We start from the raw sequence: 26,603 nt of genomic DNA on the forward strand, positions 1-26,603 counted from the left end.
GGTCCTTTCTGTTCTCTCTCTGCTAGAGCAGTATTACTTTTATTGATATCTTCTAAGAACTACCTTTTAGTTTCATTGATTTTCTCTACTGTTTGTCCATTTTCTATGTCAATGATTTCTGCTTATTTTTATCATTTTCTTCTTTTACTTATTATGGGTTTAATTTACTCTTCTTTTTCTAGTTCCTTGAGGATCACACTTAAAAATGTATCTTAAACTTTTTGTTCTTATAGTAAAATATTTATAGCTAGAAATTTTTCTCTAAGCACTGCTTTAGTTGCATCCCACAGATTTTGTAGCTTGTGTTTTTGTCATCATTTGGCTCACAATATTTTTCATATTCCAAATATTTGGGGTTTATAAGGCATTTTTCTATTATTGATTTTTAATTTAATTCCCCTTCTGTTACAGAAATACTATGTATGATTGTAATACTTTTAAATTTAATTAAGAAATTTGCTCCTACATATGGTCTGTCTTGGTGAATGTTTCACGTGCACTCAAAATAAAGGTATGTATCCTGCTGTTGTTGAGGAGAGTGTTATATAAATGTCAATTATGTGAAGTTGGAAGATAGTGTTGTTCAAGTCTTATATATCTAGACTGATTTTCTGCTTGCTTGTTCTATTAAGTACTGAAAAGTGTGTATTGAAAAATCTAAACTGAACTGAGAAACGATTCCTCATTTAACTTCTGTCAACTTTTTCTTTGAAAAATTTGAAGTTCTGTAATTGAGGCATACACATAGACACTGAGGATTGTTATTAATTGGCTCTCATCCTTGTATCTTCCCTTTCTTCTGCTGTTATCTCTTTTTCTGTAGTCTACTTTTCTTGACCATTCTTATGATTAGTGTTTGCAGGGTATATCTTTTTCTATTCTTTCTCTTTTAGCTGTGTCTTTATTTTTAAGATGTCTTTTCCATAGGGGCTGGCCCAGTGGCACAGCAGTTAAGTTCACACGTTCCACTTCAGTGGCCCGGGGTTCACTGGTTAGGATCCCGGGTGCGGACATGGCACCTCTTGGCAAGCCATGCTGTGGTAGGCATCCCATGTATAAAGTAGAGGAAGATGGGCATGGATGTTAGCTCAGGGCCAGTCTTCCTCAGCAAAAAGAGGAGGATTGGCAGTGGATGTTAGCTCAGGGCTAATCTTCCTCAAAAAAAAAAAGATATCTTTCCCATAAACAACATGTAGTTCTTGATTTGCTTTGTATATTGACTAATATCTGCCTTTTAATTGGAGCAATTACACCATTAAATGTTAATGTAATTATCATTATGGTTGAGTATAAATCCCTAGCTATTTTTTCCCACTGTTCATCTGTTTTTTGTGCCTGTTTCCCTATCTTCTTTAGAATTGAGTATTTTAATGACAATTGTATCTTCATTAGTGATATAGGCCTATTTGCTATATCTCCTTGTTTTATTTTTAATGGTTTTTCTAGGGCCTTTAATACATATCTTTAACTTACAACAATTTGGCTCCCGGTAGTTTCCACCACTTTCACCAACAGCGTCAGAACGTTACTGCAGTAATGGCGAATTTCCCCCTCTTTCTTACGTGCTGTAGTTTTAAATCCTTTAATACTACTTGCAGTGCAGGTCTGCTAGCAATAAATTTTCTCAGATATTGTTGATCTGAAAAAGTGTTTATCTCCATTTTAAGGGTACTTTAATAGATCTAGATTACTAATTGGCAGTTAATCTTTTTCCTTCAGCTCTTTAAATAAGTTTCATTTTCCTCTCTTGTGAATCTTCTCTTGATGAGAAATTTGTGATTCTCTTGATCTTATACCTAATGTATCATTTTCATAACTCCTTTTAAGATTTAGTTTTTATCCCTGATTTTCAGCAATTTGATTATTCTATTTATTTGTGTGGTCTTCTCTTTGTTGGTGTTTATTCTTTTTTGGATTCATCAAGGCTCTTGGTTCTACAAGTTACAGTTTTCAGCAATTATTTGTTCATGTATTTCTTCTGCTCCACCCCAAGGACACCTATAACACATTTTGATAGAATTCTTGATATTGTCTTGTGGGTTATTGGACTATATTCTTTTTTGCTTGTATATTTAGTTTTTTCCCACTGTGCTTAATTGTCAACCGTTTCTATTGCTCTGTCTTTAAGTTTATTGACCTTTTCTTCTATAATGTCTAATGTGCTCTCAAGTGCATCTGGTGAATTTCCTATTTTATATATTGTATTTTTATATATTGTACTTTTCAGATTTAGAAGTTTGATTTAGTCCTCTTTTATATATTCCATTTTTCTCCTTATTATGTTCATGTTTTCTTTAAATCTTTTAGCATATTTATAACAACTATTTTAAAGTCCTTGTCTGCTAATTCCATTGCCTCTGTCACTTCTCTGTTTCAACTAAGTAATTGCTTTAAGCTTCATTATGGTAAGTCTAAACTGGCCCTTATACTAGGTCTAATTTAGTCTTAGTACTAAATTAAATGCTAAATTTCTCTCAGTCAGGTGGGAGCTCTGGGAATTTTTCCGTTTACAAATCCCTGTAATTATTTTCTCAAACACAAAATTTCACCAATTGCATTCAGCTTTATTATTCAGAGACAAACCCAAAGGGACCCTTATCCAGATTTTTGTACTTTTTCTTGACATATGTACATTCTCTCCCACATATTTTCCCCCCAAACTCAGTCACCTCAGTCTCCTAATCTCCAATTCCATAACCTCCACCAGGGAGACCCCCACGGCTGTACTTGGGCTCCTCTCCTTTTACTGTGGTCCAGAAGTGCCTTCAAGTGGAAAGCTGGGAGGACTGGAGGATCCCCTCACGTGTTGCCCTTCTCTCAGAGATCACAGTCCTGCACTGACTTTTGATCAATGTCTGCAAACAGTTGCTTCATATATTTTGTCCAATTTTCTAGTTATTTATATTAGGAGAGGAAGTTTAGTTCCAGTTACTTCATCATTGCTGAAGATGGAATTTTCTCCTTGGGTGATATTTTAAAAGCCTGGAAATATTTTTTCTATATGCTAGCTTTATCCTTAACAGTAGTTTGCCACATAAAACACTCAGATATTCAAACAATAATATCAAGTGGTTTTTGAAGAGATAATGGATAGATGGGGCAAGAGACATATTTATATGCTAGGCGGTAATGATGCTTGAGAAAACATTATAAGCAGGGCAGTCACTGAAGAACAAAATGATTATATTTGATTAATTTCTTTTTCTTTTTTTTTGGGGGGGGGGGGGAGGAAGATTAGCCCTGAGCTAACATCCTCTGGCAATCCGCCTCTTTTTGCTGAGGAAGATTGGCTCTGAGCTAACGTCCATGCCCATCTTCCTTTAATTTATACGTGGGATGCCTGCCACAGCATGGCTTGATAAGTGGCACATAGGTCTGTGCACAAGATTGGAACCAGCAAACCCCAGGCTGCCAAAGAGGAGAATGCTAACTTAACCACTACACCACCAGGCCAGTCCCAGTATATTTGATTAATATCTAAAGAAAAGGGTAACTTTTGACACCTTTGATTCATGAATTTATAAAAAAGAAACAAGTATGTATTTCAAGGAAGAGGCTAGTTGATGGAAATAAGTAGCTGCCAAACGAAAAAGCGGGGATTACAAAGAATGAGGCATCCAAGCCTCTAGCCACGGTGCTGAACCTGAGTGATATTCAGATCAACACAAAAGATGATTTGGCCCAGTATGGAAGAGAATGGGTATAGAAATCAGTGATGAGTGGCAAATGACCTGACAATCACAAAAACTAAAGGCACCACAAGGGACCACTGACCTGCCTAATCTGTGTCAGTAACATTTCCAGCACATCTATGGAGAGGAAAGAAGGAAATAAGTGCGCTGAAGTCAAAGAAATATATTCACATCAATTCCTTTCTGTCAGCTCTGGAGCATACAACAAAGCAACTCAGAGTCACAGAGGAGAGAAGTGCTCTCTTTTCACCACATTGAGGTTTTCCCACAGGCCAAGAGCATCGTGATGCCAAGGCTGTTTTGTAAAAGCTGTTTGGAAAGCATTACCAGAGGGAGAATGCAGAGCCGCCTGCTTTGCAAAAAACAAGACACCTAGTGTTACTAAAAGGATACCACTGCTATAGCTGTACAATTCAATTCTTCGAGCTCTAAGAACATGCGAGGGGGGAATTTGGAGCTAGAAACTTGGGATATAAAGAGAACACAGATTCTTCTATCCTTCAAGTAGCTCACAATTCAGAAGAATAAAACAGATAAAAACATTCAAAATTTGAACCAGTAATTCTTTGGAATTGATCTCAGTGGGAAGCGGTAAAACTAGGCAAAACACCGTAATTTGTAAAATTCGCAAAAAAAAAATGTTGTTTTAATAGGATTAAAGCAGAATAAAATTGTCCAATAAGGGTTATTAACAATATAACGTGATGTGCTTTTAAACCTTATAACTTAATAAAAAAATGAAAAGTTGGGTTCAGTAAAGTCTTCGTGGGTCAGCAAGGATGATATTTTCTTTTCTACAGTCTTCCAAGTTTCCAAAGAGAACGACTTAACTTTCATATATATACTTCTACTTCCTGATGCAGCTTAGAATTTTCTAATTAGTAGCTACTGAGAGCCTCAAAGTGGATTCTCAGGTTCATTATCTTGGAAGGAGACAGCTATGAGATCATTGTATTGATAAAAGAAAGTCTAAGTCAGTGTGACAAACAATTTCTTAGCCACTTAGAGAGGCTGAATTACACTCATATCACTGCAGATATAAAACCCATCCTGTAAACTTAAGGGTTTGTCTTCCCTCTTTATTGTGGAGAAGAGTGTAGGACAATAGGCTTAAGGTATGTTAAATGACTGATATGACAAAAATGAAAAGCAATAGTTGAAAAGGAAAGCTGAAAAAGTAAAAAAGAAAATTCCTTGGAATGTCAAAGTAGTTTTAATTTTTTTTTCTAGAATTATCAAATCTATGGTTATATCTAATAAGTCTAAAGGCTCCTGGCTGATAACTGCCTCCAGACACCTACCTCTTATACACTTTTCTTTGCACTCTTCCAGGCTTTCAAATCGATTCTGATTGCCTTCACATCCCCCGTATACAAATTCTTCACACTGCTGAGTATGAATATTGAAAAAAAATCTCTTGATCATTGCCCTGCATGGGCCATCATCCGCTTTCAACGCACAAAACGAATGCAGAGGTTTCAGTGGTGGTAACTCAGCATCTACAAGGTAAAAACAAAAGATGTAACATAAAATCCTTCATCAACCCTGTAGGAATATTCTTTATTTCCTTTTTAATACATCTTAATTTTAAGGAAAAGTACAACAATAAAACAGGCCGATATAAGAAACTATGAAAAGTTATTCAAAATTATCAAAAAGGTAGATAAAGTTTATAAACTCATCAAATGAGACAGGTCTTATCAAACTTTATTAATCAACTGTTATTACTAATTAATGATTAATTATGATTAACTATTATTAATCAACTATTAAAGGAAAATGTAGAATAATTTCTCTAGACTTTTTTTATAAATATGGCTTACACCTGTACCAGTTGACCCATATGGAATTGAGCAGTAGTTGTAAGATAGCTGATGTGTTGGCATCACCAGTAAGTAGAGACCTCTGTTTTAATTCAGCAGTTTTTAAGGGCAGACGTTAATGGACAATCTTTTTGAGTTCCTCTCCCTAATTCACTGTTGTGTCATTTTTACACAAAAAACAACTCTTTAAAAGCAACAGTATCAGGGTTCCTACAAGACACCAATCCACATGAAAACAAACCAAAATAAGCAACAGTATATTTATACTCGTGTATATATATATACATATATATATCATACTATATTAAAATATTCCCTAATTATGAAAATTTAGGTGTTTGATATTACGAATATATATATATATATATATATATATGCTTTTACTTACCACGATTGGTTTTTAACAACGGTGAGAAAACTTAAACAATGCTTTCTATGTTTTAAAATAGAATGAGGCAATTCTGTTGACCTTGAGTTATAATTTCTCCCTAAATGTTTAGTCACTTATTTGCATCACAGAAGAGTTTCCTATCTTGGGAAGGGGCTTGTACATACAGGAAACTCAACTAAGATGTTTAAAATTGATTTTTATCATGTCTAATAATATTAATAGAGGGAGGCCTGACTTTAATTAAGTTGCATTTGTCTACAGAATCGGCCAGTAAGATAGACACTGAAAATTCTGGATGGTACAACCAACATAATAACGACCAAAGGATGCCGTATAATAGTCCTCGGGGATTGCCTATGTGTTGAGTCTCTGTTCTTTGTCTTTCACTATTTACCATGATTCCTTGTGGAGGATACAAAACCGGAAAATGATCTAAACCGAAGCAGCCCTTTAGAGGGCAGCAGTATCCTATTGAATGAAAACCAAGTTTAAGTATCTTTGAAAAAAGTGCTTTAATGCACTATAAAATGATTTACTTTGAAAAAGGAAACATGAATGGATGTCACCTTAATACTTTCACATAAAATATTTTAAAAACATGAAGTAAAGGATAGGTTTGTGGGTGTATGACATCTAGAATGAAATCAATTTTAATTTTCCTATAATTTCAAAACTGAATTTTTTGAAAGAGAAAAACGTATATCATAAAAGTTGAATTAGATAATTTTATTGTCTCTTTCACCCTTAATATTTTATCCTAATGATCTACACTGAATTAATGTCAAGTATTAGCCATATTTCAAATAATGTTAAGAGTTTTTGTAAAAAAGTAATTGGAATGTTATTTTTTATTTTCTGAGTTATAAAAAGATAAGTAGGCCTTGCATTCAAATATAGCTGGTATTATTATGCTGCTTGATTCATTTGACACTATTTATGAATAAGTGAATTTTATGTCAACCACTAATGCAACTTTTAATTTAAAAACTCCGAGGTTAATTTATAAAATACCATATTTCATATTACCATTTTGATTTCTCTGATAACAGAATTGACTATTTTTTTCAACTGAAATAAATTAAGCAGATGGAATGACAGAACAGAAATTTTCAGACCCCAAACTTGATAGGGTCAAGTAACGAGTAACAGAGATTTGTTATGATACACATACCTTTGTCAACAAAAGACAGGGGAACTTTTAGAACCAAACACAGTTTTCATGAACTGGCTAATTAGCAAGCTGTAACACTGGTCAAATCTTTAACAGTGAATTTTTTGCACCTATGCATTTGTGTGTTTTCAGCTTCCTGTGGGTTATGTTCAATTGGCAAAATATCATTTAGGTGCTTACCAATATGATGTTTTTTATAATTTTTACACCAATTATATAGTGTCCCTAAAGCCAGTCAATCTCTATAAAATATACATAAATAACTTTATCAAAGTAAGTTAATAACTATTGATTATCATATAAATATTTAAATCTCATTTCTTTTTCTTCCTAATTATTTACCCAACATTTTATGCTGATGAACTTACTTGAAATTAATTAGCTGTAAAAGATCCCTGAAGGCATATCAAAAGTTTTTAGCACTTAGAAAAATGGATACTTCAGATTTAGAATTTTCCTTAAATGTTTGTAGACTTCCTTGACATTCCTTATTTTTCTTAAATTATATACACAAGTACTTTTTTCTATAGAAATTCGTAATATATAAAATAACATTTGAGTGTTGATGAAAGCATTTTTTACAGATAAATCTCTCTATATAAACAAAAAATGACTTATGAAACAATGTTTCCCTCTTCATCATTGAAGTTATGTCAGTTTGAATTAAAAAATAATTGAAAGCATTTTCTAGTAGTACGTTTATGACTGTAAATGCTTTTTATATTCTCTTTTGTTGCTTAAAGGTTGGGAATTCTATAAGTGACAGCCTGAGTTGTTAAAAAGTTGTGAGAAGCTAGAAAACTTTGCATCAAAGACCCTGAGTGGTGCCTCTGACTGACAGCAGGCCCACGATGGCAGTATCGAATTAGCGCTGTGTATTTGCTCCACATGCATTTTTACAGGATGGACAAAATTTGACCTATCAGTTCTATAAATATCTGATCTTAGAATTAGACCTCAGAAGTCACATAAATAATTTTGAGAAATGAACTAGGAATAAAAGTATTCTGACATTTTGAATCTTACGGCTATATACCATTATCTCAGAAATTCCTATAGCACTTCTCACATCACCTGATGGTCCTGATTCCCACGTTAATGTTACTTTAGAACTTTGCAGACACCCGACGACTGAAGAAGGGCTTCAGACAGGCTCCTTTAACACAGATCTCCCCCTGGAGAGCACAGGGAGCTTCACCTGGGTTGCCATATATGTGCAGGAAAACTATTTCTTATAAATCAGTAATGTATATCAGTTCTTTCTCATTGATGATTCCTCTGCTTTTGACTCTTAATATAGTTGATATTCCTTATCATCATGCCAAATCTTTTCTTTCACATTTTGCCTGTTAAGGATATGCAACCCGAAGTTCAACCTGCTATTTAGTAATTGTGCCACGAGGTGGCGGCAGTGCACCACAAACACGAAAGATAATGCCCAGTAATTGCAGCACTCCTCCCAGTACTAACCACAGCTAATGTCGTTTACTGAGTGATTACTATGATCCAGACATTTTGTAATTATATTATTTAATGATCACAACAACCTTCTGACTTAGGTATTATCTCCAATTTGTAAATTATATAGAAAGCACTGCAGGGGCTGTAGTGGTTAAGCTTGTGCCCTCCACTTTGGCGGCCTGGGGTTCACGGGTTTGGATCCCAGGTGCAGACCTATGCATTGCTCATCAAGCACATACAAAATAGAGGAAGATTACCACAGATGTTAACTCAGTAACAATGATAGTTCAGTGACAATCTTCCTCAAGCAAAAAGAGGAAGATTAGCAACAGATGTTAGCTCAGGGCCAATCTTCCTCATCAAAAAAAAAGCACTGCAGAAATTTAATTGCTCAGTTCACACCATAAGTGATGGCTTTGGAATTGACTCCCACATAGTTTTACATCAGATATGTCACACCTTCTTAGTAACTGAGTAATAATGTCACAGATCTCTATAATTGAGAATCCTAAATTGGCATTTAAGTGAAGCACATAGACTTATATAATTTCCAGTCAATTAATAAAGTTTTTTTCTAAAATTCAGTTTATAAAAACTAAAAAAGCTTTCAATGATGAAAGTAGGTGATGATTTTATACCAATTTCCTAAGGAAAATGCTAAGAATTAACTTTTATTAACTGTATCTTATTATTAGCTAATTATTTTTCTTTACCATTCGAATTTTAATGTATTTCTTACCTGAATCTTGTATTAGAATATCCTTTTGTGCAGTGAGCTTGGGACCTACACCGGGGCGCAGCATCCCTGAGGTAGAGGAGTGATCAGGCCTGCCCTCTTGGACACAGCACCAGCCCACTCCACTCAAAAGGATGGAAATCGCCCTTGTTTTCATTTCTTAATTTTTGAGAGTTAACGATCGTGGGTCGAGCCTGTGGCAGGCACTGTGCTGCCATGGTGGATATGAGAGTAAATATATGGCAGCAGTACCCTCTCTTTCATGGGGCATCCAGACACTGAAGATTACATGTATAAATATTCACGGAGCTCAGGAAGCTGCACGAGCCTATAATCAGACTCTTAAGTTTGTTGAGGGGGTCAGGGATAACTTTCCTGAGACAAAACTGAGACGTGAAGACAGTGTTGACAGTGACACGGGTCTGCCCAAGGCCGTGAAATTGGAAAACACACGGAGGGCAATGTAACAGGAATTTAACCTGATGCAGTGAGATAAACAGAATTATGGTTTATGTTTAAGCATTTTTTTTTCTTTTTTTGAGGAAGATTAGCCCTGAGCTAGCATCTGCTGCCAATCCTCCTCTTTTTGCTGAGGAAGACTGGCCCTGAGCTAACATCCATGCCCATCTTCCTCTACTTTATACGTGGGATGCCTACCACAGCATGGCTTGCCAAGCAGTGCCCTGTCCGCACCTGGGATCCGAACCTGCAAACCCTGGGCTGCTGGAGAGGAACATGCAAACTTGACTGCTGTGCCACCTGGCTGGCCCTATGTTTAAGCACTTTTGTAATTGATTTCTTGTATTTTATATCTCACCGTCCGACAATTACAGTCTCACTCCTCCGTCCCCTTGTCTGGGATGTTGGATGGAAGGCTCCTCATAGTGCTTGGAGCCTGTCGCGTCCTCGACTGTCAGCATCCTAATTCTCCCGGAATTTGTTGGGGAACCTAGAGCTTTAAGGCAACTTGCTATCTAAGAGTCGACCTGCTGCTTGGCTCTCTCACTAGAAGGTTTGACTTCTCTGGAAGGGAAGAACTCAGACATGTACTCTTCGCCTTCTCTGTGCCAGAAAATGTGCCACATGCTTTCATGCCGTTTGTATAACAACCATCCAAACGTGGTTCTTTACATCACTTTCTTTAGGGCACTGCGAGTCAGAAAGTTTACATTAACCCATCTAATTTTGCAAAGCTACCCTCTGGCAAACCACACACGCAAACTTCAGTCTGTCTGATTCTAAATCTTATGAAAAATACTTGCCTTTCTCTAAATGCTCCCTGCTATCTTCTCTCTCCCAGTCCAGAGGAATTAAAAAAAAAAAGTTTATCACCACTGTGTTTTATCATCCTTTTTGTCTTACCAAAAAAAGAATAAAAAATTTATTCTACTTTATCCTACCTGCTGGTTGGACTGATGAAAGAAAGTTTACTATTGTGAGAGAAGCCATAAAATCTTGCATGTTTTTCTATAAAAGGATAGTACGCTATTTCACTGAAATAGTGTACTTCTATAAAATGGTGGCACAACCTTGGCATAATGTGATAAACAGTGTCTCCAAAATTGAATTGATTCAGATGCAGGATCATGCTATTCCAAGATTCATTAAAAACAAAACAAAAGAAAAACTGAGTAAGACTGTGCAATCAGTCAGCTAAGTGTCTTCAAGTCTAGCTTTAAGATCAAAATGTTTTCTTATCCAGCTGGGTTTGATCTGGATTTATGAGATTTTAGACTCTGGCCTAAATATTGATGGGTGAATCTGATTTCTTGGTTGACTGCGGCCGCAGTAACAATTTCAGGAACCTCCTGGTTAACTGGCTTGCATTTTCTCAGCCTACCTGAGGGAGACTGGACTAGGTGAATATCGGAACATGCAGAGCCTTTCTCCTCCCACATCCCGAGATGGGGTTGCCTGCTTTTTCCCTGTTGGAACCTATTTTATCCTCCACATCCCCTCTCGACTGAACCTCCAGAATTTTAGAACTTTAGACATCCTTTTTGAGAAACGAGCCAAATGAAGGATTAGAGTTCATCCCATAATGCCCAAATTCCTATTTTCATAAGGCACATTACAGTTTTGACTTCATTAAATAACATTCCATCTTTAGGAATTTTTTCTAACAATATATATTTTTCTCAGTGGCATATAACCGTAAGCCTTTATTTTTCACTCACGGGTTGGATGTGAATGGCCCTGCTGATCTCAGCTGCCCTGCTTCCCCTCCCGTGGTCAGCTGGAGGTGGTCTCAGCTGGGTCCGCCTGGGCAGCCGGGCTTCAAGCTGTGGGTCCAGCTGGGACAGATCTTCAGCTCTGCTCCAAGTGTCTCATTCTTGGGTGAAGGATGAAGTAATGCCACACGTACCACTTGGCCACCTCCCCATGCCAAGCTCTCAGGTCACCAAGCGTGGCTGAGTCCCCTTCCTCTTCGCACCAACAGCAGCTCCTTAGGGCTGCCTCCGTCACTTCACTTACACATTATACTGAAACCACCTGTCTACACTTCAGTCTCCCCTGTGAAACTGAGATTCTTGAGAACCTGGTCTCAGTCACCACTGCTTGCCTAGCACCTACCACAGTCTCAGGCACTTCAAATTTATCTGTTCAATCTTTATCAAAGGGAAGTACACCGAACAAAATCACTTTAAAGAGCTGTTCGAGATACGTAATAAGGATGTATTTATGGAAGTCTTTTGTACATAACGCACACAAATACAAATAGAAGTTGTCATTTTGTTCATATTCTCTCACTATTACCAATGACTTGAGAGTTCTATCAGTGATTTACTAATTTGCTACAAAATATTACTTTTACGAAAGACAGAAATCTATAATAGCAATCACTGTACAGTTTTCTCCTTGCTCTATTGTTTGATTGTTATATTTTATTTTTAGACACAGAGCTTTATGGGATTAGAACTAAATTCTATTACAGATCTCTTGGTGTCCTGCTTGACTAGATTCTCACACTGGACTCATCTGGCAAGTTCTGATTTGGGGAATAAGGGCCGGAAGGAGAGAATGGCTCGACTTCAGATGTCATTCGCTTCTGTTTCCTTCTCGCGCTTCTCCCAGCTAACGGGGGCATCAAAGTCCGCAGCGAGTTGTTCCTACAGCATTTGGTTCCTTGCAATTTTCCAGAGATCCTTCAGTGTTTAATATTATAGCCTGAAAAAAGAGAAGTCTTCCCTGCTAAAATGACTTTTTTTGGACTAAGTTTGTTTGTTTGTTTTCTGATACATTACATATAAGATGTTTCCCAAGAAAAATGTCCCTTTGATAAAAACTAATTTTCCTACGTGATGGGGAAAATAAAATTGTTTTTGGATTAAAATTGAGAGCTTTGACTAGCTTAAAAAGATGAATGCTTCCGCCACTTTACCTGTAATGTTTGTATGTTCTTCACTTTCCTGAGGAGCAGCATTAAGAGGAGCAGAGGCACAACCAAGCAGCAGACATATAGAAGCCCAACAAATCTGTTCTTTCTTCATTGTATAGATCATCTCTGAAATACAAGACATGGATAGAGCTAATAAATAAAATGTTAATGCATAATTATCCATAGGCTAGTAGGATTCTTATGCATACCTCCAAATGTAAATTTCTATGACATTTAATGTGTATTCTTATACATCTCTGTCCACACATTCCATGACTCATACTTCAAACATGTGTATGTAGCATTCAATATCATGGACTCACATACTTTCAGCACATATATCTAATAAAATTCAAATACACAGGTCATATTTCATATTTCCTTGAAAATACAAATTAAAATAGCAATAATTGAGAGACATGGGTAAATGCTGATAAACATGGCTAAGTATGTATTAAGATGACTTGGAAGCAACCTAGGTGCCCATCAAGGGACGAATGGATAAAGAAGATGTGGTATATTTACACAATGGCATACTACTCAGCCATAAGAAATGAGGAAATCCGGCCATTTGTGACAACATGGATGGATCTTGAGGGTATTATGCTGAGTGAAATAAGTCAGAGGGAGAAAGTCAAATACCGTATGATCTCACTCATAAATGGAAGATAAAAACAATGACAAACAAGCACATAGCGACAGAGATTGGATTGGTGGTCACCACAGGGGAAGTGGTGAGAGAGGAGGACAAAAGGATCAATCAGGCTCACATGTGAGGGAATGGACTCTAATTAGTTTTTGGGTGGTGAACATGGTGTAATCTACACAGAATCTGACATATATTACGATGTACATCTGAAAGCTATATAACGTTATAATCCAATGTTACTACAACAAAATAAATTAAAAAAAATTTTTTTAAAGATCCATTTTCACATGCAATTCTGTTTGCCACATCTTTCTACAGCTATTCTTCTTTCTCAGTCAGAACTAATTATTTGTTAACTTTTCTTGCATTTTTCTACTAACTCATTAATGAAACTTTCAATTCCTGATTTCTTTTTCTTTTTGCTCCAGTCTTTCTTTGAAAAAAGAAACACATTTTCCAAATTTTCATCTTTGTTTCCTTTAAAATATTTTTCTGTTTTTATAACCACTTTCCTAACCAGGTTTTCTATGAGATAGCAAACAGAACTGAGGGAAAAAGAAATATCTAACATTCCAGCCAGTCCTGTCCTCCAGTTCTTCCCCCCTCAGCTTAGGGAGTTATCTGATTCAAAAATGTTTCACAGAAAAGTGACTGTAAGTGATAAACCAACACATTTACACTCTGAGGGAAACAGATTTCAGCAGGAGAGTGACAATTCCTGTTTCAAAATGATTTAAAGATTTACAGCAAAAAAATAATGGAAAAGTATATCTAAATTTTGTTTTTAAAGGCTATTTCTCCCTTGGATTCAGAGGTGGAAGGAAATGTGTAATGTTCATACAGGATGCGAACAGAAAAAGAAGGGAACGTACACACATGTTCAGATACTAATGCCATCAGAGTCCGGAAGGAAAGAGAAATCTAACCAGTAAACATTCACAAATGCAGGAACAGATATTCCATCAAAAACAACTTTGAGAATTCTCTGGTTATGTCTGTAGCAAATCACTGCCACGATACACACCATTAATGTGTGAGTAGCCTTATAATAAATTAATAAAGTAAGAAATGCCATTTTGCTTTAAGCTTCTTTAAAAGCACCAGTGAAATGTATAACCTATTTTCTCATAACACTTTAGACACATTAGCACATATTTGATTTTGAGTCAGTAGCAATGTTATATACCTCCTAAAACATATCATAAGCTATAGGAATCCACAAATATATGTATGCATATGTATGCCTATATACACATATATATTATTTTGAAGAGTCTATCAACCAAATTTGTAGTCTTTATCTAATTTTTGAAAATGTATTTTTCAGCGACTCTTCTATTTTCGTTTGATTCTTTGAGATATACAACCTGTTTTACTTTGAGTGTAAAATACATCATGTTTTTCTATCCCATGGCTTAGGAAGCAGGTTGAAGTTGGGTGCTTGCTGAAGACTTGATGAAAACTGGGACTCTAAATCCATCGTGACTTTCTTTACAAATGGTGGCCTAGAGTGTTGCTCAGTTTTAGTTGTTTTAGACTTTCCTTGATTGTGAGAATCAGAAGCCAGCTCAGATAGTTTGGGTCAGAAAGTCATCAGCTCATTCATTCTAGAGAAGGTAGAACAATGAGGACTAGAGATGCAGGTTTGCAGCTGGATCTCAGAAACGACTAGTCAGGGAGCTGACCACCACCAGGAGTCTCTCATTCCTGCTGCACCCCTCACATGAGCTTTATTCTCGCCCAGTGCAGCCCAACTTTCCCTACACAGTACGATGCATAGCAGTGATATTTCCTGGGTTCTAAACCCTGAAGGTTCTTCCATCAAAATAGCGTTCCTACATCTCTTTATGGACTAGGTTCAAACAGCTTGAGAATGGCACTGATAGTTTCAAGTTGGAAAAAGTGCCCCCACTTTGGACCAATATATTTGAGTTGGAAAGCTGTAGGAGATCAGTATGGATTTGGTGGGCCCTAAACAAGCCAGGGGTCAGAAACAGGAAAATGGAATAACATTGGAAATCTGATTTAAGTATTTGGTTTTGGGGGTGGAGTGGACAGAGGTAGCCCCCAGGAGGAAGGGATTGTTGCTTCCAGAAGAAAGGAAAGATATTGGATAGATAAACTATGAGTATGCACTACAACAGGCCACAGCTAATTAACGGCTGATCTGAACTTGAATTCAGTCAGCAGATTGCTAGTTCAGCGCTCTCTCTTCTCCATAACGTTGCCTCAGAAAAGTGACCAAAAGCATTAAATGATTCATGTTCACAGAGCAGTGGGAGACTGATTTCGGCATACCATTGAAAAAATAATACAACATTTTATAACATCTATAAAACTGTAATTTGTGGAGATCAATCAGAGTGAACTGACCTAATTATATATTATTGTAATTAACTTCCTTTTAAAAATTTCAAAATGCATCAAGTCACATTGCAAAATGGCAAACAAGATGATAAGCCCAAACCGGAGCTGTGCATTGGTTAACTCACTTCTCCCACATTCCTGTACCTTTCTGTACTTCACTTTCTTGAATAGCTGGCTCCATTAAAAATATGCATCACCCCACCCTGTGTCATATGCAAAAATTGAGTCAAGGGAACTTAAAGATCTAAATGTGAAAGACAAAACATTAAATCTTGTAGAAGAAGTGTAGGAGAATATGTTCACGATGAGCATAGCGAAGATTTCTTTTCTTTTCTTTTCTTTTTTGCTGAGGAAGATTCACTCTGAACTAACATTCATGCCAATCTTTCTCTATTTTTTAGTATGTGGGCTTCCAGCACAGCACAGCATGGCCACTAACAGAGAGGTGTACGTCCACTACTAGGACTGAAACCTGCCTACCAAAGTGGAGCGCATTGAACTTAACCACTAGGCCACTAAGGCTGGCCCAAGATTTCTGAATCAGGATACAAATAGCACCAATTATAAAATAAAATACCAATAAATGGACTTCATTAAAATTAAGAACTTCTGTTCATCAAGGTAAGCACTGCTAAGACTGAAAAGGTGAGCTGTGAGAAAGTTTTTGAAGTTCATGTCTCCAAAGATCATATATTGAAACTGTATCAAGAACTACAAATAAATATCTAATTAAAAATGGGGTAAAGAGTGAACACACACTTCAAAAGGTGACATGCATATGGCCAATGAGCGTATTAAAAGATGCTCAACATAATCAGTGATCAGAAAAATACAAATTAGCACTATTGTGAGATACTATAACTTAAATTCATAAAAACAAACAATACAAAGTGTTGGTGAGAATGTGGACCCCACCATCATTGTTGGTGGGATTATGCTAGGGTCTCGTTTGTTTCCCCCAAATTTTTATGCAGAAGCCTAAAATTCTACATAAAGTGCTGGTATTAGGAGGTGAGGTCTTTCAGAGCAGATTATGTCATGAGGGATGGGATTAGTGTGGTTATAATATATATATATTGTGTATATATATACATGAGTGAGATCCTTCCACAGAGATTCTTCCTTTTTTCCACCGTATGAAGATAGAGTGAGAAGGCACCAGCTATGAACTAGGTCCTCACTCTAGTTATGTCCCTTTTAATTTCTAACTTGGCATCAGAAGTTATTTAGGCAAGAATATATTATATGAATGTGTTGTGTTAGTGACTGGTTGTGCATCATAATATTTTAGACACTAAGGGAAATTAAAAAAATCTAGAGAAATGCTTGACCCTCAAGGAATTTGCACTCAACCAATTGAGTTAAATAAAAATGGAATAAGTGCCAAGATGCATTGTCAGGATATCTTTGCATATACCAGGCATGTAGCAGTGGAGAATAAATATATGTTAAATTATTTAACTTGAATAAAAATAGTATTTATATACTGGGGCAATAAACTAGAAATTCTAAGCTCAGCTCTGCCAGCAACTTATTAAGTAACTTTTGGAAATAAATTTATATTACTGAAGCTGATTCATAAAATGCATGACTTGGGCTAGATTGTCCTTAAATTCCATTCCAGTTCTAAGAATTTATGCATTTGAACTAACATATTTTACACACTGCATAGCTTACATTTTCTATTCACTTTAATGCTAATTTTCAGCATCGATTTTACTCTCTTAGGTCAAGGTGTGTTCTTAGAATACTAGCTCAGCAAGATGTTATTAGTTGTTACATAAAAAAAGTGTTCATAGGTTAATATATGTTTCTATCTGAGTTAAAAAATTTATATAGTTTTCTCAACTGTAGGACTTTTTCAGAATCCTTATTATGGTAATGTGCAATTGTATCGTCTATGGGAGAACATAGTAAATGCATTTCCAAAGTTACATGACAAAGGACTGTTTTTCCATAAAATATCTTTGGAAAATACCTTGAGAAATAAGATACAGGTAAGGAAAAGTCAGCAGGTTTCCTGAATCAGGAAAATACAAAAAAGTATGATGTGATTTGTGCTTTAATAAAATCCAGCATGTGTGGAAAGATGTTGAGAGGGCAAAATTATAAGTGGAATTAACAGCTAGAATATTGCAGAGGATCAGAATGTAATCACGAACAGGAGCTATCGGTGGAACTATAGGAAAAAGGCCAGGTGTGAGAGACTTTTTGATTTGAGTATTGGCAAAATTGAGTGAGGATATGAAGGACAGAGGACTCAAGGATATCCCAAGGGAATTGTGCTAGTCATACAACTAGATAAATTAATGTAAGTATGGATTTGTGTGCATATTAGGCATGAATTCAGTCTGCGTGTGAGGTTATGTTTTCTAAGTGGACCTGTATAAGGGCAATTACAGACATAGGCAGGAGCTGGGAGATGTTTTGCTGTGTTGCCATCATCATCATGAGGTAAGATTTTCCAAGGGAACGGGTGTCCAATAAAGCATTCCCAGCTCCCCCTCCAACTTTATTTTCTGTCGGTCATTCCCGTAATTGCTCAGCTTTATGGACATTGCCTACTAATCCCTTAGCTCCACTGAAACTGCTAATTCTTGAACAAACCATACTCCTTCTAGGTTTAACACTTTGAAATTGCTATTTCCTGTCATGGGAACACTCTTCAACAAGATACTGCAATAGCAGACTCCCTTCTTTTAGTAAGAATGGTTGTCAGATAGCCTCTCCTCCAAAAGATCTTCTTTGAGTGCCATATTTAGAAAGTAACCACCACCGCTTCCTCTGTCACTCTATCCCAATAACCTGGTTTGTTTTTCAAGGTTCTTTGTCTTTTCATTATTGAATTGTAGGACTTCTTTATATATTATGGGTACAAGTTCTTTGCCAAATAATATATATTATAAATATTTTATCTTAGTCTAAGACTTATCTCTTTTTTTTTTTTTTTTTTTTAAAGATTTTATTTTTTTCCTTTTTCTCCCAAAGCCCCTCGGCACATAGTTGTACATTCTTCGTTGTGGGTCCTTCTAGTTGTGGTATGTGGGAAGCTGCCTCAGCGTGGTTTGATGAGCAGTGCCATGTCCGCGCCCAGGATTCGAACTGACGAAACACTGGTCCGCCTGCAGCGGAGCGCGAGAACTTAACCACTCGGCCACGGGGCCAGCCCCCAAGACTTATCTCTTCATTTCTATACAAGTGTCTTTTGATGAGCACAAATTTTTAATTTGGATAAATTGTCTTTTTAAAATAATTCAATAGCTGTTAGTATAGCCACAGAGTTTACAAACATTCAATTTGAGAGCCACAATCAATTTTAGAGCATTTTTCATTACCCTGTAACTCCACACCCTTTAGCCATCTCCCCCCACCCCCCAATTTCCCCATTCCCACATCCCTAGGAAACCATTAATCTAATTTCTGTCTCTATATATAGACTAGTTCTAGGCATTTCTTTTAAATGGGATAATACAATACAAGGCCTTTTGTGGCTGGCTTCTTTCATTTAGCATAATATTTTCAAGTTTCATCCATGCTGTAGCAAAAATCAGTACTTCTTTTTATTGCCAAAAATATTCTATTGTATAGATATGTCACAATTTATTCATCCATTCATCACTTAACAAACATTTTTGCTATTTCCACTTTTTTGGATATTATGAATAATGCTGCTATGAACATTTGTGCACAAGTTTTTGTGTAGACGTTTTCATTTCTCTCGGGCATACACAGGCATACCTTGTTTTATTATGCTTTGCTTTATTGTGCTTTGCACATATTGTTTTTTTTATGAATTGAAGGTTTGTGGCAACCCTGCAATGAGCAAGTCTATTAGCACCATTTTTCCAGCAGCATTTGCTCACTTCATGTCTCTGTGCCACATTTCAGTGCTTTTTGCCATATTTCAAACTTTTTCATTATTACTGTATTTGTTATGGTGATCTGTGATTAGTGATCTTTGATGTTGCTGCTGTATTTGTTTCAGGGCAACATGAACCGCACCCATAATAAGATGGCGAACTTAATTGAAAAATGTTGTGTGTGTTCTGATCGCTCCACCGACTGGTTGTTACCCTGTCTCTCTCCCTCTCCTCAGACCTCCCTATGCCCTGAGACACAACAATACTGAAATCAGATCAACTGATAACCCTCCGATGGCCTCTAAGTGTTCGAGTGAAAGAAAGAGTTGCACATCTCTCACTTTAAATCAAAAGCTAGAAGTGACTAAGCTTAGTGAGGAAGTCATGTTGAAAGCTGAGATAAGCTGAAAGCTGGGCCTCTTGCATCAAACAATTAGCCAAGTTGTGACTGCAAAGGAAAAGTTCTTGAAGGAAATTAAATGTACTACTCTAGTGAACACATGTATGGTAAGAAAGCAAAATAGCCATATTGCTGATATGGAGAAAGTTTTAGCGGTCTGGATAGAAGATGAAACCAGCCACAAAATTCTCTTAAGCCAAAGCCTAATCCAGAGGAAAGCTCTAACTCTCTTCAAGCCTATGAAGCCTGAGAGAGGTGAGGAAGCTTCAGAAGAAAAGTATGAATGTAGTAGACGCTGGCTCATGAGGTTTAAGGAAAGTGATATCGACCCTGATATCAGTTTCCCCACATGAAACCTAGCGTATATGGGGTTAAAACCAAAACACTCATTCCCTGCTTACTCCCTGGCTTCCTAGCTCCAGAATCCACTATCCTCCATGGAGACAGACACCATCAAGGACAAGCACCTGGATCATCTCTCCACAAAGAGATACAGGCTGGTGGTAAAGCTGCTGACCAGCAAGGTCACGGGCTCCCTCCTCTCTGCAAGTATCTCAAGGACAAACACAGGCTGGTGGGAAAGCTCTGATCAGCAAGCCCATATGCTCCCCCTCCACTATCTAAAACCCCAAATAAAAACCCTTCCTTTTAGCTTTTCGGGGAGTTTGGGATTTCAGCGTTAACTGTCCTCTCTCCTTGCTCAGTGCTGTGCAAAAATAAAATTCCTACTTTCTTCCACCGCACCCGGTGTCAGAGATTGGCTTGCTGAGCAATGGGTGAGCGAACTCACTTCAGGTTCCATATCAAAAGAAGCCATCTCCATAACATAAAAGTGCAACGTGAAGCACCAAGTGCTGATATAGAAGCTGCAGCAATTTACCCAGCAGATCTAGCTAAGATCATTCATGAAGGGGGCTACACTAAAAAAGAGATTTGCAATGTAGACAAAACAGCCTTCTATTGCAAGAAGATGCCATCCAGGACTTTCATAGCTAGAGAGGAGAAGTCAATGCCTGATTTCAAAGCTTCAAAGGATAGGCTGACTCTCTTGTTAGGGGCTAATGCAGCTGGTGACTTTGTAAGTTAAAGCCACTGCTCATTGACCCTTCTGAAAATCCTAGGGCTCTTAAGAATTATGCTACATCTCTCTGCCTGTGCTCTATAAATGGAACAACAAAGCCTGGATGACAGCACTTGTTTTTACTGCATGGTTTACTGAATATTTTAAGCCCACTGTTGAGACCTACTGTTCAGAAGAAAAGATCCCTTTCAAAATATTACTGCTCATCGACAATGGTCATCCAAGAGTTCTGATGGAGTTGTACAAGAAGACTAAAGTTTTTATGCCTGCTACAGAACATCTATTTTTCCGCCCATGGATCAAGGAGCAATTTCAACTTGCAACTCTTATTCTTTAAGAAATACATTTTGTAAGGTTATAGCTGCCATAGATACTGATTCTTCTGATAGATCTAGGCAAAGTAAATAGAAATCCTTCTAGAAAGGATTCACTATTCTAAACGCCATTAAAAACATTTGTGATTCATGGGAAGAGATCAAAATAACAACATTAACAGGAGTTTGGAAGAAGTTGATTCCAATCCTCATGGATGACTAAAGGGTTCAAGACTTCAGCTGAGGATGTAACTGCACATGTGACAGAAAGAGTAAGAGTACTAAAATTAGAATTGGAGCCTGAAGAGGTGACTGAATTGCTGCAATGTCATGATAAAACTTTAGCAATGAGGAGTTGTTTCTTTGCTTTTTTTTTCTTTTTTTTGAGGAAGACTGGCCCTGAGCTAACATCCGTGCCCATCTTCCTCTACTTTATATGTGGGATGGCTACCACAGCATGGCGTGCCAAGCAGTGCCATGTCCGCACCAGGGATCGGAACCGGTGAATCCCAGGCCACTGAGAAGCGGAACGTGTGCACTTAACCACTGTGACACCGGGCAGGCCCCAGAAGAGTTGTTTCTTATGGATGAGCCAAGAAAGTGTTTTTTTAAGATAAAATCTACTTCTGGTAAAGATTCTGTGAGGATTGTTGAAATTACAAAAAAGGATTTGGAATATTCCATAAACTTAGGTGATAAAGCAGTTTGGAGGATTGACTCCAACTTTGAAAGAAGTTCTACTGTGGGTAAAATGCTGTCAAACGGCATGACATGCTACAGAGAGATTATTCACGAAAGGAAGAGTCAATCGATGCAGCAAACGTCATTGTTGTCTGATTTTAAGAAATTAACACAGCCACCCCAGCCTTCAGCAGCCAACACTCTGATCACTTAGCAGTCATCAACCCTGAGGCAAGACCCTCTAAGAGCAGAAAGATCACAACTCCCTGAAGGATCAGATGATGGTTAGTATTTTTCAGCAATAAGGTATTTTTTAGTTAAGGTATCTACATTTTTTTTTAGACATAATGCTATTGCACACGATAGACTACAGTATAGTGTATAACATAACTTTTATATGCACTGGGAAGCCAAAAAATTCATGTGACTAGCTTTATTGCAATATTCACTTGATTGCAGTGGTCTGGAACGGAACCCACAATATCTCGGAGGTATGAGTGTACCTAGGAGTGGAACTGGTGGATCATATGGTAATTCTGTTTAATCATTTGAGGAACTGCCAGGCTGTTTCCAAAGCAGCTGCGCCACTTTACATTCTTACCAGTAATATCTTGCTTTGTTTTTGAAATAGCACTTAGGTTTTCTTTATCACATTTTGTTGAACTTTTTCTTTTTTAGAGTTTTATTGTTAAGCTCTAAGCTCAATGAGTACTTTGCCACGTCTAAAAGAAAGAAATTTCGTTTGGGCTGCTTCTTTATTTGCGATGTACCAATGAGAGACAGGAGAGACAAAACCTGGCAACTAGAAAAAGAGAAAAAAACATAGCTTGAAGAATAATTCCAATTTTCTGCTCAGCAGTGGCTAATGTTGTTATCTTCTTGGTGTTTATTACTTCCATCCACTCAATTTGGCTGATCCCCGGGGGGGCTACCCTCTGTCCACTAAAACCTGGAGGCTGTTTTTATCTTTAACTTATGTACTTCCTTGGCTATTTCTCATTTTGGGTGAGTCTGCAGCACACTAATGGAAAGGATAATAAATGAAGAGATGAAATAGAATAGAACTATGGTGGGGAGAGGGAGACAAAAAGGTCTATAGGGATTCTAATAGTTTTCTATTTTCTTTTTATGTTTTGAAGTTCATTTTTCACAAGTAGTATTTTCAACTGAAAGTTCCCAAATATTCTTGACAACTAGGACTGCAAACGTATTTTTGTTAAAATTTCTTACTAGACTTCTCTTATTCCCAAATGGAGATTCACTGAACTTGAATAATCTTGGCGAGAGGTTTGAGAGCCCAGATTTTTCTCAGGAAAGAGTATTTTCTGAATAAATACATTGTGGGAATGCAAATGTTTGGGCAGTTTCCCAAGAGAGGTTTAAGGCTGTGCCGCTGCACATTTGCCACATACCAGATTCTAACAGGTTGGTACAGAGCCTTCTCTCTCTCTCTTCATTAACTTCCCCCCAGGGGCCCGCATTCCTAGGACACTGAGTCATCACTATAAGCATTATTTTGGCATCAGGATTCATAATATTAAAATTAAGACCGAATATCATGAGGTTCTGGCTATATGACATATATACCACATTTATTTTAAGAAATGATACTAGAAATGCAAAGAGATATCATTATAAAACATCACTTTTTTAATCATCTTTTATTTTTTGAAGTAGTTTCTTATCTATTAGGTTATCGTTTCTTGACAATAACGCTGTGCAGGCAATGGGGCAGGTATACTGAATTTATGTTAGAGAGATGTGATTTACTTTCCAACATCATTTGCCTAGATGGCTAGTAAGTGACAGAGGCAGGACAAGATCCTGGACTATCCCAAAGAATCTTTAAAAGAAATAAGATTTATGGAATAGAGACCAAATGCAATTCAGGAAAATGCAACTAAATATATTAATTACTTACGTCTTCCTATATTTATTTCTCTTTGAAATATTATCTTTATTGTGACTTGAAGAAGATGATTTGGCAAGATCACCAAAGGAGTTACAGGATAGAAATTGGTTTCTCTGGTTTGCTAATCCTACAATTATAATTCATTAACCAATTTAGGTTTTAACTGTGATCATTATTATAATTGTTGATTCAGTGACTTGCCTAAAAGTTTTCTATTCCTGGCTTAAACTCTATACTTCATTAGTGATTATATTTATTGCTGTGTGAATATCTCCACATCATTCTATTCATATATATATGAGAAGCTGGTTTTGGGCCCAAACCTTAGCTGACTACATTAGAGAAGGACATAGGTCATAAGCCTTGGAAAACCTGGGGGTTTGCCCCTTACACGTGGGAAGAGGACACAGAAGTTTCCCATCAGTCAAAGCCAGAACGAGTAGATTAGAACAAGCCTACACAAGGGAACATCTAAAGGGATAGTTGAAAATCTGTCAAGTATCATATCTTCTCTTTCTTCCCAAACTTTAGTGGAAATAGAAACCACATATACACACATAAAAGAAAAAATCTTGGCTAAAGACCAGAGTTGAAAAGAGCAAATTCCTGTTTTATTTGAGTGCCATTTCAAAGATGTTTTAAGTCAGCTCTTGAACTATCTTGGATAAATTTTTTTATTGTAGATTAAGTCTTTGTTTTAATTTTCTCCCTAGATGTCTGCTTTTAAGGCATTTTCCTCCCATGGGGTGGTTAAATTACACTTTGTCAAAGAACAACAATAAATCGTAATGCAAATAGCAGTTTCCATTAATGAAACTTTATTATTATATTTTTCTCATTTATATCTCACACTCGCCCTAAGAGGAAGGTGTCCTCAAATGATAGATGAAATAAATGATGGTTCAAAACGATAAAATAACTATCCAAGAAAACAGCTTGTAAGTGGCAGTGTAAGTGTGTGTACCTGACTCTGACGCAAATGTCTTTAATCATGGCTTTATACTGTCAGATTTCAAAAACAGTCTTGGTTAAAGAAAATTTAAATATTAGTAAAAATTATATCTACACATTAATCTATGGATTGATTAATGTGATTTGTTGTAATAAAAATGGTAAGTAAAGATTTGAAAAAGGCACTACAGATTTGATTAAGGCAGTCACCATCTTACAATGTCCCAAACCACGTTAGCAGGAGTTTTCGGAGCTCTGAATATACGATGTTCTAAATGAAATTTGTGTTTATAGGCCAACTGATTAAAAAAATGAATAAAAGAGGCTCAATGCCTAAGGTAGGCAAACTTCAATGAACTAGGTTCAAAGTCTGGCAAGAATGCAGAATTAGACTCAGTTCAAGGTGACTTTTCTTTACTATCCCTTCAAATCAGCCAATAAGGCTTGAAACGAATCTTTATCGGTAACGACACAAGCAGTTTTGTGGCTAAAACTTACAGGAGCTGTTTTCGTCTACTAGGGCTGCCGTAACAAAATACCACCAACTGGGTGTCTTAAACAAGAGAAATTTATTTCTCACCATTCTGGGGGCTGGGAAGTCAAGTCCAAGATGCTGGCAGATTCAGCTTCTTGGTGAGAGCTCTCTTCCTGGCTTGCAGACACCACCTTCTCTGTGTCCTCACAGAGCCTTTCCTCTGTATGAGCACGTACAGAGAGAGAGGGATCTCTCTTCCTCTCCTTATAAGGCCACCGATCCTATCGGATCAAGACACCACTCTTATGACCTCGTTTAACCTAAACTACCTCCTAAAAGCCCTCTGTCTAAATACAATCACATTGGTGGTTATGGTTTCAACATGTGAATTTCGAGGGGTCACGACTCAGTCCACAGCAGCAGCCCTCCTAGTTTCTTAAGGCAGTGTCTCTAAACTTGGCTGGTAAATTTGTTTCAGAAGTGAGGGTCACTTCTCTGTTGTCAACAGGCTGTGGGAGGAGACGCATCAGCCCTCGAATCTCTTTTTTAATGTGTAAGCCAATTATTTCCTTTCTGCACAGCTACAGACGTCCATGTTCCACTTCTTCCTGCATTATTCAGCTTGAGGCAGGACTGGCCATGGCCTACCACGTTCCTATAGGAAATGTAGAAATCACCTCTATAAGAAGGATGCTTATGATCCAGTTCTCCCAAATTATGTGTTTCTGTTGTCAAAAAACAAAAATTGTTGTTGTTTCCTAGTGGACATCTGTTCTGAGAAAATAACTGTTCGCTATAAGTCTTTCCTAAGAAGAAAGTACCTTTTTTAGTTCACAACAAGAAGGAAAGACTTGGCAGGTAAAACGACCCTCACTGCCTGATCTATTCTCTACCCTCATTCCTCAATTGCCGTCACAAATCGTGTGAGAGAGCAGAAGGCCCCGCCCTGTACATCAATTCTTGTCACATCAAATTGGGAGATAACTTCCTCTTAGTTGTGTGGGCTAACTATGAAATTACTCAGAAGTTTTATTTTGAAAATGGATTTTTTTTCATAATTTGGCATAATAAAGGTTGTAAAAAAAGATTCTGAGGGCCTGAAAGCTGAGTATGTAACATTTGCCACAAGATTTTAGGAAAATGAGCAGTCATTATCACTGTTACGGAAAAGATGTGGAGACACTCTTCACGGCAGCAGAGAGGGCATTCTGTGGCAAATCCCTCTTCTCAGGGGCCTCCTTGCCTCTCCACTCCTGGAAT

The 26,603-nt window shown here is 37.1% G+C and overlaps 1 protein-coding gene across 5 annotated transcripts in view; it reads right to left on the reverse strand.

Annotated features, from left to right (window-relative positions):
* TFPI (tissue factor pathway inhibitor) overlaps window positions 1-26,603 on the reverse strand; it is a 76,078-nt gene that overhangs the window by 31,417 nt on the left and 18,058 nt on the right. For 3 of the 5 annotated variants that reach the window (XR_001378769.3, XM_014732571.3, XM_005601627.4), the window contains exons 2-3: window positions 12,657-12,779; window positions 4,994-5,191 (exon numbers count right to left, since the gene is read on the reverse strand). Coding sequence is in view for 4 of the 5 variants with exons in the window: in XM_014732571.3 (XP_014588057.1) it covers window positions 4,994-5,191; window positions 12,657-12,777 (319 nt within the window). In the remaining variant the exon portion in view is untranslated. Of the gene's footprint in view, window positions 1-4,993; window positions 5,192-12,656; window positions 12,780-25,448; window positions 25,717-26,603 lie in introns of those variants that run through there. The other 2 variants (XM_070242043.1, XM_070242044.1) reach the window with 2 other exon arrangements.

The sequence above is a fragment of the Equus caballus genome, chromosome 18 (assembly GCF_041296265.1).
Source record: "Equus caballus isolate H_3958 breed thoroughbred chromosome 18, TB-T2T, whole genome shotgun sequence".
Lineage (NCBI taxonomy): Eukaryota > Metazoa > Chordata > Mammalia > Perissodactyla > Equidae > Equus > Equus caballus.